Here is a 12,252-nt window from a genome sequence, read left to right as displayed (position 1 = left end):
TTTCAGAGACACTGATTGCCTACTGGCAAAGAGCACCCAGCCCAGAGATATCTGACTTCTTCAGCATCTTGGAGTAAGTTATAGAGTTGATTTGTTAACATTTTTTTCTGAAGCTTCAAAATAGTTTAGTATGCCATCCTTCATTCTAAGAACCCATATGCTAAACTATCTATCACTAGTAATGGAAGAAATATTTAAAGAAAATGTAATATTTTTCTTCTAATGTACTTAAATGAATGGTTTGTATAAATAAAAGGGCATGAATAATTAGAATGTGACTTTTTTTTTTCCTTTCCAGTGTTTGTCTTCAAAATTTCAGATACCTAGGGAAACGCAATATAATAAGGTAATAACTTTAAAATTCCAATCCGTTAATCTGGTCTTTTAAAAAAATTATGACAAATAGTGATTTATCCAGTTAGACTTATAGATATATGTTAGAAATCTTCAAATGCACATAAGGATTATAAGGTTGGCCTCACAGTAGACATAGGAGTTTGATGATTACCCTCTACCCGTAGTAGGTCTAGGACTAGTTAAAGCTGTTAAGAGAATAAAACACAAAACATACCTTTCTGAAAGGAAACCACATTTCCTACATAGTCTGAACTAACTTACCTATCATTTGTATAGATGTAATGTAGAAGATTCCTATTTAAGAAAATACATCCAATGTGAATAAGTCACAGGAATAAAAGGTACAACATAGGGAATATAGATGAGGTACACTTTTGGTGACTGCCACAAACATACAGACTCGTCAAATCAGTATGTTGTACACCTGAAACTAATATAACACTGTGTGTCAACTATTCTTCAATTAGAAGAAAATAAAGAAAAAATATAACCTCCAGTAAGCTAAAGAGAAAAATGAATCTGGAATAACTACTGTGTTGACATCCTTTTCTCGTGAGAGACCATGAAGCCCCCAGTACCTTCACTAAACCCCCATTTCCCATTGCTGGAAGAAAATATGATTCTGTTTTTCATAGCATGTGAACTTATTTCTTTGTTCAATAATCAACCTGCCAGTTGCCATTCTGTATTTATAAATAAATTACAATTACTGAGCTATGATTAAAACATCAGTTCTCCTTGCAGAAAAATTGCTGCTGCATTTAAATTTGTGCAGTCCACCCAGAACAATGGAACTCTCAAGGGATCTAATCCTTCCTGTCAAGCATCAGGTCCCTTGTCACAATGGTAACATCACATTTGCTTGATATTTGTAATCATATTGTGTGTATAAATGTGTGTATATGTATGTATATATGAGTGTATATACATGTGTATGTATGTATATGTGTACACATATATACATATGTATCAATGTATTGTATATATGTATATGTGTGTATATATATGCACAGATACATGGATATGGATGTGTATATGTGTATGGGGGTATGGATGCACACACATGAGCATGCGTGGATGCACACACACATGTGTATATATGCATATACTTCAAACCAAATGCAGATTTCAAGTAACTCTGTGTTTTTCTGAAAAAACTTCTCAGGTACTGCCTGATCTGCCCCGCTAGCTTGTGAAGACCTAAGAGGCAAGGATTATGCTTTATTTATGTGCACTCGGGGCACAATGCCATGCATAGGATGAGGGTTAATAGGTACCTTAATTTAATTGAACCCAAAAAGACGTAATTCCAATATATGACTCGTTTAATGTTTTTTAACCTCCTAGTGACAAAGTAAGATGAGAGGTTGTATCCCCATTCCTCTCAATAATTGTAATATGTCAGCAGCATCTTTAGAGCTCAAATTGTTTTCTAAAGGGTCAAAGGCAGGGAGGATTTAGATGGTTTCCTAGTCATTACACTGATTTGACTAGCATATAGGACCTGGAGTCATCCTTTATTAACCTACCCTGTGGGGAAATTTTGCCCTGAAATCCTACTTTAATTCTCCCCTGCGTCTAGTAAGTAAGAATTCTATGCTAAAATTTTCTCGTTTGATTTATTCTTCCCAGAGGTACCATAATAATATATAATAGGAAAATGGCTGTATTTTAGAAAGAATTTTAGAAATAAGAAAGTGGTAAATAACCAATAAATCATGGAGTAAATTTTGCCTCTTCATCCATAAGACTCCTTAAAGTGGCCCCTTGTGTGAAAGTAAATGAGAAAATGTAATAGGTGTGTTTTGCAAATGGTAATAGAATAGAGAACTATAAACAATGACTTCTTATGTTTAAAGACTATAGTCATGTACCTGAGATCACTGTAGTTTTGTTGATGTTTGGTCAGTTAGATTTCAGGCTTCTTCCTGAATGATCTAGACAGGTCCTAGCCATTCCCACCTCTCTCTTTCCAGAAACCAGTATTTTCCTCCAGAATTTCCAGACTAAAATACACTCAAAACCTGGAAATAAACCAGTCCCAAAGGTCCAAGCCATACAACCTAGGACCCATTATTTCTTGTAGCTTCAGGAATGACCTGGACTCCTCTGGCTCTTGAAAACCAAAGTTAGATCTTCTGGGCCTCAGTCCATCCAGAGCATTTGATTTGGTCAGAACCAAATGAGCCTTGAAAAGTGTCACCAAGAGAAAACCATTGCCATATCTATAGGCTTGACTCTTCAGGGTTTTTCCTATTGCCAGCTTTCCTCAAAAAAAATGTTCTATTATCTTGGCCAAAAGATAGCTTAAATGAAAGTTAAGAATGGGAAGTGTTCCTACTTCCACATAACACTGGCTCATTCCCCAGATGGAAGTGCCAAGGAGACATCAAATGAGAGCCACTGCCCGCCATTGTCTTTGGCCTGGAAAGTACCTGCACTCAGGGACCCCTTAGCTCTCTCCCTTACCAGGATGGAATCCCATGAACTTCCCATGGAATCTCATGATTTCATTAAACAGTAATGAATATGCTTGTTCAGATTAAATTCAGTATCTATTATTCTTCTATCATACTTTGGTATTAATTATCCTTCTGAACCTTTTTTTGGTTTAAAAAAACTTCTCCTAAAGTATTCTTAAAACCCCTTTTTATCATGTTATCTATAATCAATATTTTTATGCAACATCTCTATTTAAATATTGTTTTAAATGTTTTACTCAATCTAGAATACTTGATTGAACACCTATATGTCATATCTCTCGTACATTAACCATTTTTTCCTATTAATTTTCAGGATGCATACCCCGTCCACTCATGAAGGACATAAGCAGCACAGATCACAAACCTTACCTATAATTCGAGGCAAAAATGCACTTTCAAACCCCAAACTCTTACAGATGTTAGACAACACCATATCCAGTAAGTAAACAAGAAATAATAAGAACATGATGGTGATCAGTGTTTCTCTAGATGTGTGGAAAACATGAAATGCATTATAATGTTTCAGAAACGTAGGAAATGTTGGCATGCCACCGAGATTACTGCTTTTCAGGCTTGCTGTAGCCCAGAGAATTTTTTTAAGAGGAGAAAAAAATCACCAGAGAAGGGGATTTAAAAAATGTAGTGTCCTTATAAAGAAGAAAGGAAAAAGGCGAATCACTAGGTATAATCTGCTGGGTGTAGCTCTTCTGGTATCAAGTGACTTTGCTATTGTCAGGCTTATGGGGCCTCTCTGAACCAGATTATTGTCTGCTCTTCAAGAAGAGCAGAAAGTTGCCCATGTTCTAGAAACAACATGTGTGACATCTTGAACACAATAATGCACACATTCCAGCTTGTGAATGAGGAAGAATGGACCCAGTGTTTTTTGTACCATGTACATGTTAGTGATTCTGGGCATATGACCAGAGTTACCTGTTTGAAGACATGTGCCTTCACCTATAAATACCTTTAGTGCCTTTAATGGCCATTAATGCACACTGTCCACAGAGACTGCATGTTTAGTCTATTAGCCTGGGAGCATAAAACTTGACCCAGACTGAGAATGAGAGAAATGTGACTCTGTCAGTGCCTGTGTCAATGGAAAAGAATTAAGAACTAATGGTAAATGGATCACTCTTGTCTACAGCTGACATATGAAAAGGGAAAACACACTATATTAGTCAGTTTGAGTTGTTACAAATTAACAGTCTGGGTGGCTGAAACGACAAACATTTATTTCCCATAGTTCTGGAAAGGTGGGAGGCCCGACGTCAAGGTGCCAACAGATTTGATGTCTGATGTGAGCCTTCTTCCTGGTTTGCAGACAGCTACCTTCTTGTTGGGTCCTCACATGACAGAGAGATAGGTGATCTTTCTGGTGTCCCTTTTTATAAGGGCACTAACCCATTCAGGAGGGTTCCACCCTCAAGAGCTAATTACCTCCAAAGATCCCCCTCCAAATACCATCATATTGGGTTTGGGGCTTCAACATACGAATCGGCGGGGGTGGGGGGTGGGGGAGACACAAACAGTCTACAGCATCCATTAAAGACTCTGTCTAGAGTTTTTGATTCAGCCAATAAGGCAATTGAACAAACAAAAGCACTTTGATTTAATAAATCACTTAACAAAACACCAGTAAACATTGAATATGTTATAATAGAAAAAAGTCCTTTATGGGATACAAAGAATTTTCTTAGACATTTATGCATGTTCTACCTTATATTTTGTAGGCAACTCCAATGAAATAGACATTGTGCACCATGTGGACACAGAGGCCAATATAGCTACAGAGGTTTGCCTGACTATTCTGGACCTGCTATCCCTCTTCACCCAGATTCATCAGGTAAGTTGATTCTGACATCTTCACAACATAAAATGGGAAGTAGAAAAGTCGTAGGAAGTCAAGAATCTATTTTTAAAGTATTTTATGAAATCAACTAACCTTACATAAATCAACATAAGCGTGAGTGGAAAAAAATTTGAAAGATGAGACTCAGAATTTAACAGAAGTTGACTACTGCTCAAATGATATACGTACATACATATGTCACTATCATCAAATAATAAACATTTTTCCTTGTTCCTCCTGCTTCACTCTCAGGCAAGCCCAGCTAAGGGAAGTGTGATTCTACTTTTTCAGTCTTGAGGGGAGAGACAAATGACAGCCAGACCCAACATCTTTCCGTGTGCTTATTTGTCATCTATGTAGCTTGGGTGAAATAATACCACTACATACTATTAGAATCACCAGAGTTATGGTGAATGGATTTTACTAATGGTCATATATCCATATACTAGAATACTGCTCACTCATGTTCAATGAAAGAAGCCCAACAAAAAGTTTGTATTGTATGTCTCCATTTACATAAAATTTTAGAAATGTGAACTATAGAAATTACATGTCAGCTATACCTCAATAAAGATATTTAAACTATTAGCTCAATCTAATGAGCTTATAGATGTTCAGGGTTGAACTCGGAAGAGTTGGATCCACTGAATAAAGTCTGCACCAAACAGAATGATTATGCCAAGAAAGCTCTGCTTTCAGGTGAAATGTCATCATGGGTAATAGGAAAAGCAAAAACCATATTTTAATTATTTATTACTCAGTGACAATGTCAATCAAATCTCAGACATCACAAAGGCCCTATCAAAGCCGATGAGGACCTGCCTCTCTGAGACCTCATCTGTGACCTCATCTTCTACACTTCTCCTCATCTCACCCCATGCCCCACGCTCAGGCTGCTCTGCTCTTTTTTTTCTTTTCAACCTTGAACTCATAAACTTCTTCCCAACTCATGTCCCTGGTATATCTGTTTCTCTCTCCCTAAACAGTCCCTTCAGATCTGCCCATAACCAATTCCTTTAGTTCACATATCAGTTCATTCATTAAAGAGGTCTTGACTAACTATCCTGTCTAGAGTAGCACTATCCCCAAAGTAATTACTTTTTATTATATCCTATCATTCTGCTCTATTTTCTTATTTCATGATTTTTTCAGTCACTTCTGTATAAGTTTCAGTGGGAACATAGGTCTTATCGCCTTATTCACTACAATTTCCAGAACTTAGAATTGTGCCTACCACATAGTAGGTTCACAATAAATATCTCTCAAAAGAAAACAGTTGTCCTTTCACTCATCCTAAATAACTTCTTTGTTAAATTTCCAGAGACAGCTCCAACAATCTGAATGTCAAAATTCAATGATGAAGAGGGTCTTTGACACCTACATGCTCTTTTTCCAAGTCAACCAGTCAGCCACAGCACTGAAGCATGTGTTTGCCTCCTTGAGATTGTTTGTATGCAAGGTAAGCGTTCTCCTGGTTCCAGTGAAAGCTCAGGGAAGGATGATGATAAATGCATATTAATTCTGACATCTCTCAGTATGGAGGAAAGGATCCCTGTGTTTCGACGATGTTCGGTGAATAGAAAGCATTTCAAAGTTCTTAATCTCTAGTTCTGGGTTGTCACTGGTTATTGATGCATGGGAGACTTACAATGTAAAGAATGATTATTTCTAGGGAAAAAATATTAATATAGGCTTAAATAAATACAATTCTATCCCTTCCACTTGCAGATGGGAGAAAAAGACAAGGTTAAAAAAAAAAGGTGGATTTTGTTCTAAGGAATTCTGAAATTGAGCATAAACAGAGTGACATGAAAGCATGGTCCACCCTTAACCAGTCCTTCTATTTCCATAGTTTCCTTCAGCATTCTTTCAGGGGCCAGCCGACCTGTGTGGATCATTCTGCTATGAAGTCCTGAAATGCTGTAACCACAGGTCACGGTCAACGCAGACTGAAGCATCAGCACTTCTGTACTTTTTCATGAGGAAGAATTTTGAATTTAACAAGCAGAAGTCAATTGTCCGGTCTCACTTACAAGTAAGTGCTGTCAAGTTTCATTAATGCTGTTTTGAAAACCACTCATCTGTTCCAGCACTGATCAAAGCCTCCTGGCTGCAAGGCAAAAGCTACCAACTCCTCTACCAGACCCCTCCTTGAAGACACTTGGCACAGTCAACTCTCACTCAGAGGAAGAGGGCAGAAATCAACAAAGTCCGTAACTCCATTTGGACTTTCCTTTCTTCTGCCAGGGAACAGAATAAAATAGAATACACAACTCGGGAGACCAAGGCTATCTCTAGAATGCCAAACCCCACCAGATTCTCCTCACAGAAATGTCTTTCTTTAAGGCAACCCAAGATTCCTGCAACCTTCTTATATAAATATCTAAAATTATAGGAAACGCCCTAGATGACATGACCTTCTAAAAATTTAATGCATGAAGATGCTACTTTTGGGACCCACAAGGAGAAATCAAAGATGCATTCATCCAGTCCAATGGATTTCTTTAAAATTACTATTTCTCAGTTATCACTTTTGAAGTTCCATTGTTCTTTTCTCTTCTAGCTCATCAAGGCCGTAAGCCAGTTAATAGCTGACGCTGGGATTGGAGGCTCTCGATTTCAACATTCCCTTGCAATTACCAATAATTTTGCCAATGGAGACAAACAGATGAAAGTAAGAAATGCTTTGTGGGCATTTTCAAAGACTTAGGAATAAAACTAAACTGAATTCTTTTGTGAAATATCAAAATCATTAAAAAATACAAGTTCTGTATTTTGTTTATTGAGACTTGAACTGAGTGCTAACGTTGAGTTTACTTGTTTGAATTAATAATCAGTTCTAACACTGTTAGTCTGTCATCTGTTAAGTGGAATTTGCAAGATGTGTGATTGAATGGGATATAACAAGAAAACTAACCACAAACATCCAGAAATACAGTCATTTTCTTATAATCTTACTCTTGGCCAAATTTACTGAATCATTCTTTTAGAAATTTCAGAAGTCTTCTTCATTAGTCATAGTACTGAAAAGTCCAGGGATAGAGTCCAGGGCATGGCTGATCCCAGGGATTAAAACAATGTTTCAACATTAATTTGAAAGGATAGCTGTAACCCCATGTTCATAGCAGCATTATTTACAATATCCCAGGCATGGAAACAAGCTAAGGGTCCATCAGTGAATGAATGGATAATGCAGTCGTGGTGTATATATTCAATAGAATAGCATTCAGCCATAAAAACTGAGGAAATCTTACCATTTATGACAACATGGATAGACATTATGTTAAGTGAGATAAGTCAGACAAAAAAGACAAATACTGTATGATCTCACTTATGTGTATCTTAACACTTATGTGTAATCTTAACAACAATAACAACAAAAAAAAAACCCTGAAAATCATGGAAAAAGAAATCAGACCTGTGGTTATCAGAGGCGGGTGGTGGGGAGTGGGGAAACTGGGGGAGGGTGGTCAACAGATACAAACTTCTCATTGTAGGAGAGATAAGAACTAGGGATGTCAGGTACAACATGATGACCATGGCTAACACTGGCCTATGCTATACAGAAAAGTTAGCTTAGAGAGAAAATCCTGTGTTGTCATCCTAAGGGGATTTTCTTTTCCTTTTTCCTTTTTATCCTTCTTCCTCTGTATTTCATCTACATGAGAAGATGGTTGTGAGCTGAACTTATTGTGGTACTCATTTCCCGATATATATATGTATATATCAGACCACCATGCTGTATGCCTTAAACTCACCCGTGATGTATGTCAGATACTTCTGAGAAAAAAATTTAATAAAAAAGGTTTTTTTTAATTAAAAAAATCATCATGTTAAAAAAAATCATCATGTTTTCAGGCCCCCTTTCCGTACTGCCTCGATGTTTGCCTCTCTCTATCTCTCAGCTTAGTTTTCCTCTTTGCTTACTTCATTTACAAGTGAATGTAAATGCTCTCCCCAGGAGCTTACTCTTTCAGAAATCCTGAGGACACTGGAATATTCTATAAGTGGAAAAAGTGCCTCAGATCACCTGGGTGGCACAGTTGACTAAGTGTCTGTCTTCAGCTCAGGTCATGGTCCTGGTGTCCTGGGATTGAGCCCTGTGTGGGGCTGCCTGCTCAAGAGGGAATCTGCTTCTCCCTCTCCTTCTGCCCCTCCCCCTCTCCCCCAGCTCATGCTATCTCTCTTTGTCTCAAATAAATAAAATTGTTTAAAAAAAAAAAGAAAAAAAAAAAAAAAAAAAACACTTCGTTCTGTAGTGCCAATCAATGTCCCAGACTTGAATCTCTTTGTTTAAACCTTCTATCATTCCTAAACCAATTGCTGGCTTGAGGGATCAAAGAAGTTGATTGGCCAGGCCAGTTTGGTGGACTACACATTCGTGCCCCTAAATGAAGTAGACCCTTTCAAATCACATGAACCAGAGCCAGAGAGGTGAGAGCTTCAAAGAGCAATCAGGATGCTCTTACTAGAAGAAGCTAGGTGAGCAGAGAAGATGGAGTCCACTGCAGTTCTTATGTTCAAATGTGTACAACCACAATCAATACGTAGAATCATATCTAAAGCAAGTACATATTTATGAACAACATAGAGAGTGCACCAAACTGTGAAGCCAAGCCATGACTAACAGCATAACTTGAAGTAACCTATTTTAGGGATTAAGAACAGATAATGACCCAGGTGCTCTGTTTTCCAAAGAACAGCAACTTCCCAGCAGAGGTGAAAGATCTGACGAAACGTATAAGGACTGTTTTGATGGCAACAGCTCAGATGAAGGAGCATGAGAAAGACCCCGAGATGCTGGTGGATCTCCAGTACAGTCTGGCAAACTCCTATGCAAGCACCCCTGAGCTGCGGAGGACCTGGCTTGAAAGCATGGCCAAGATTCACGCAAGAAATGGAGACTTATCTGAGGTAATTAGCCAAGGCTCAGTCCTCCACTGGTATTGTCCTCTTTATCAGGACAACTGAATTTTCATTTACAGTAGGCTACCATATTTTTCCACGTATCTAGATATGACCCAGTGATATATGATGTGCATTAAATTGGCAAGTAGGATTCAAGAATGCCCGACTCCTTGTAAAGGATACCAAGTCAAGGCCAGAGTTGTTAGTATCAGCTGTAATTGTAGGATATGCAATGCAGAAACGAAGGGTGAAAGCCTAAGACTAAGGAGGATGGTTGTAAGGATGTCTGGAAATTGAGTTATGTAAGTTAATGTTCTGTGTTCTAAAACATCTTCCCTGTAATTGGACTCGGATGGGGAAGTTTGCCACTGTGGTGAGTAATCTCAGGCTGGGGTAGTCTGTCCTCATTTGCAGCTAGTCTGAACTGGTGTTGGAAATATTAATGCTCCCATGAGCCATGTGAGGAGAGTGCACTGTGTGAAGGTTATAAATCAATACATAACTTTTTTATGTCCATTCAAACACTGGGCGGAATTTTATGCAGCAATTCACAGCCCCCAAGTGGTTTTTTTCGGACACCAAGTGGGAAACTTCGGCCTTATTCTCAGAAATATGCCCCTTTGGGGAAGAGATTAATTTATCTGGGATGATCCTAACACCTGAAGTTTTCCTAAACACATCTGAGGGATCCTGGGCTAGAAATAGAGCCGATCAGAAACCCCGGTTGAAGGCAATTTGGTGGGACAAGAATGAGAAACTCTAGTTCCCTTGGACGGCCCAGAAAATGGAGAAATAACTCCACAGCCTTCAAAGGGAAAAGCTGGAGTCATTTGGAGCCCTCAACAGGTCAGGCTGTAAATAAATAAAATCCTTTTTTTAAAAATTGCCATATAATGTGGTTGGCGGGAGCACACATGGCTCATTAGGCCTCACTATTTAATCAAGTACCACCTTGTGTGTTGACCATCTTAAAGACAGTAGATAGTCCAAAGGGGCCATTACTGGTAGTAGAAACAGTAAGAAGGTTGCTTAATTTTACCCCCAGTTTAGAGCCCGATGCTATAGCTTACAGTTTTAATAAGGAAAGAGAACTGTGGATTTAAAAATATATACATTAGACTTAGATATTAAGGAAGGAAGATATTTCTGTTGAAAAATTCTTCAGGTCAATTCATTCACCCACTTGAAGACTATACCCACATGAACACAAACAAAATTTCCCAAATACCCGTTTTATTCTTGATGGTGAACTTTTTAGAAATCAAATCGATTCTTATTTTTGATTCTTTAATTAAAAGGATTCCTCCACATATTCTCACATGGAATACTGACTCACCTCGGAAGATTCGTCCTGATTAGACGAATAGTGAAATGCACACTGTGTTTTCCTCTGAACGGTTTTCTTGTTTTATTACAGGCTGCAATGTGCTACATCCATATAGCTGCTCTCATTGCAGAATACCTGAAGAGAAAGGGTAAGATGACCGCGACCGCGTGCAGGGAGAAAAGTCTAGAAGTTGACATGTTGAAACCTAAATTACAATTAACTTATTAATTTTAGGTTGTATTAATCTCAATTGTGTTTTATTAAGTAACATTAATTTTCACAGACATTTCTAATTATACAGTACTTATGAACTTTAGCTCTCTCGTGCCATTATCATGTTTATTTTATGCACAAAAAGGCTAACTCGTCAGCCTCTTAGTTCAAAATGAGAATGTTTCATTGGTTAATGATTAATAGTCTCATAAGCTTGTATTAACACTAACATGTAACAATGTCTTAACCTCATCTTGCACTACCATAGGTTACTGGAAAATGGAAAAGATTTGCACACCACCCCTGCTCCCGGAGGATATCCACCCCTGTGATAGCTACCCATTACTAACAGCTCCTGGTGGAGGAAGTGAGTGGCCTAACTCTCCCACATAAACTCCTTTACCCCCATGGAACAGTGCAAAAGAAATCACCTTGTTGCTTAAAGTCTACTTTGATAGAACTGTGAAATGTATTCTTAAAAGAAAAACTATCTCAGACCTTCATAACTACCACTCATAAAAGCTTGAAGCTCCTACCATTCCGAAATCTACCCAAATGTATGAAGTTTAGAAATGAAAAGTTCTCAGCATAGAGAACTGCATCTTTTCCAATATTTAGGATTACGAGTCATAGCCATATTTGCTACCAATCTGCATACTAGTTTGCCCTTGGGATTTTATTCTAAAATTGTTTAAAATTGCAAGAGAAATCTATTTTAATTTTGAAATGTAATAAGACAACTCATTCAAAACAAGGAATGCCAAAAATGTATATGCAGGACTCTATAATCATCATATTCCATTATCTTTTTTAAAAGCCTAAACCGATTCAAAAAACTTGCAACACATAATAATTTATAGTACTGATTCCCTTTAATGAAGAATATGTCATCTTTAAAGTTTGATGAAAGGTTTTGTAATAATAACTAAAGAATTACTCTTTGTAAAACATTTAGCAATATAGCTAATCCATTTAACTTGTTTTCTCTTACAAAGGTTTGTTCAAACCCAAAGGTTAAGGCCTGCGATCTATTTCCTAGTGCTCTTTTAATTTTCAAAATGTAGTGGAAAGCTCAGTGTAAGAAAAACAGAAACAAATCTTTAGATACTAAG

At 37.6% G+C, this 12,252-nt stretch overlaps 1 protein-coding gene across 3 annotated transcripts in view; it reads left to right on the top strand.

Moving 5' to 3' along the window:
* LOC111145251 (dedicator of cytokinesis protein 10) overlaps nt 1-12,252 on the top strand; it is a 294,365-nt gene that overhangs the window by 259,391 nt on the left and 22,722 nt on the right. For all 3 annotated transcript variants that reach the window (XM_022500052.1, XM_022500044.1, XM_022500061.1), the window contains 11 exons: nt 7-73; nt 299-346; nt 1,102-1,203; nt 3,154-3,278; nt 4,574-4,686; nt 6,014-6,151; nt 6,545-6,727; nt 7,256-7,366; nt 9,391-9,606; nt 11,018-11,075; nt 11,409-11,507. In XM_022500052.1, the coding sequence (XP_022355760.1) occupies nt 7-73; nt 299-346; nt 1,102-1,203; nt 3,154-3,278; nt 4,574-4,686; nt 6,014-6,151; nt 6,545-6,727; nt 7,256-7,366; nt 9,391-9,606; nt 11,018-11,075; nt 11,409-11,507 (1,260 nt within the window). The remainder of the gene's footprint in view (nt 1-6; nt 74-298; nt 347-1,101; nt 1,204-3,153; nt 3,279-4,573; nt 4,687-6,013; nt 6,152-6,544; nt 6,728-7,255; nt 7,367-9,390; nt 9,607-11,017; nt 11,076-11,408; nt 11,508-12,252) is intronic.

This window comes from Enhydra lutris, unplaced genomic scaffold (assembly GCF_002288905.1).
Source record: "Enhydra lutris kenyoni isolate GAN:26980312 unplaced genomic scaffold, ASM228890v2 scaffoldscaffold1, whole genome shotgun sequence".
NCBI classification, from domain to species: Eukaryota; Metazoa; Chordata; class Mammalia; order Carnivora; family Mustelidae; genus Enhydra; species Enhydra lutris.
Note: the sequence above shows the minus strand (reverse complement) of the source record. Positions and strands in the feature narration are given on the sequence as shown.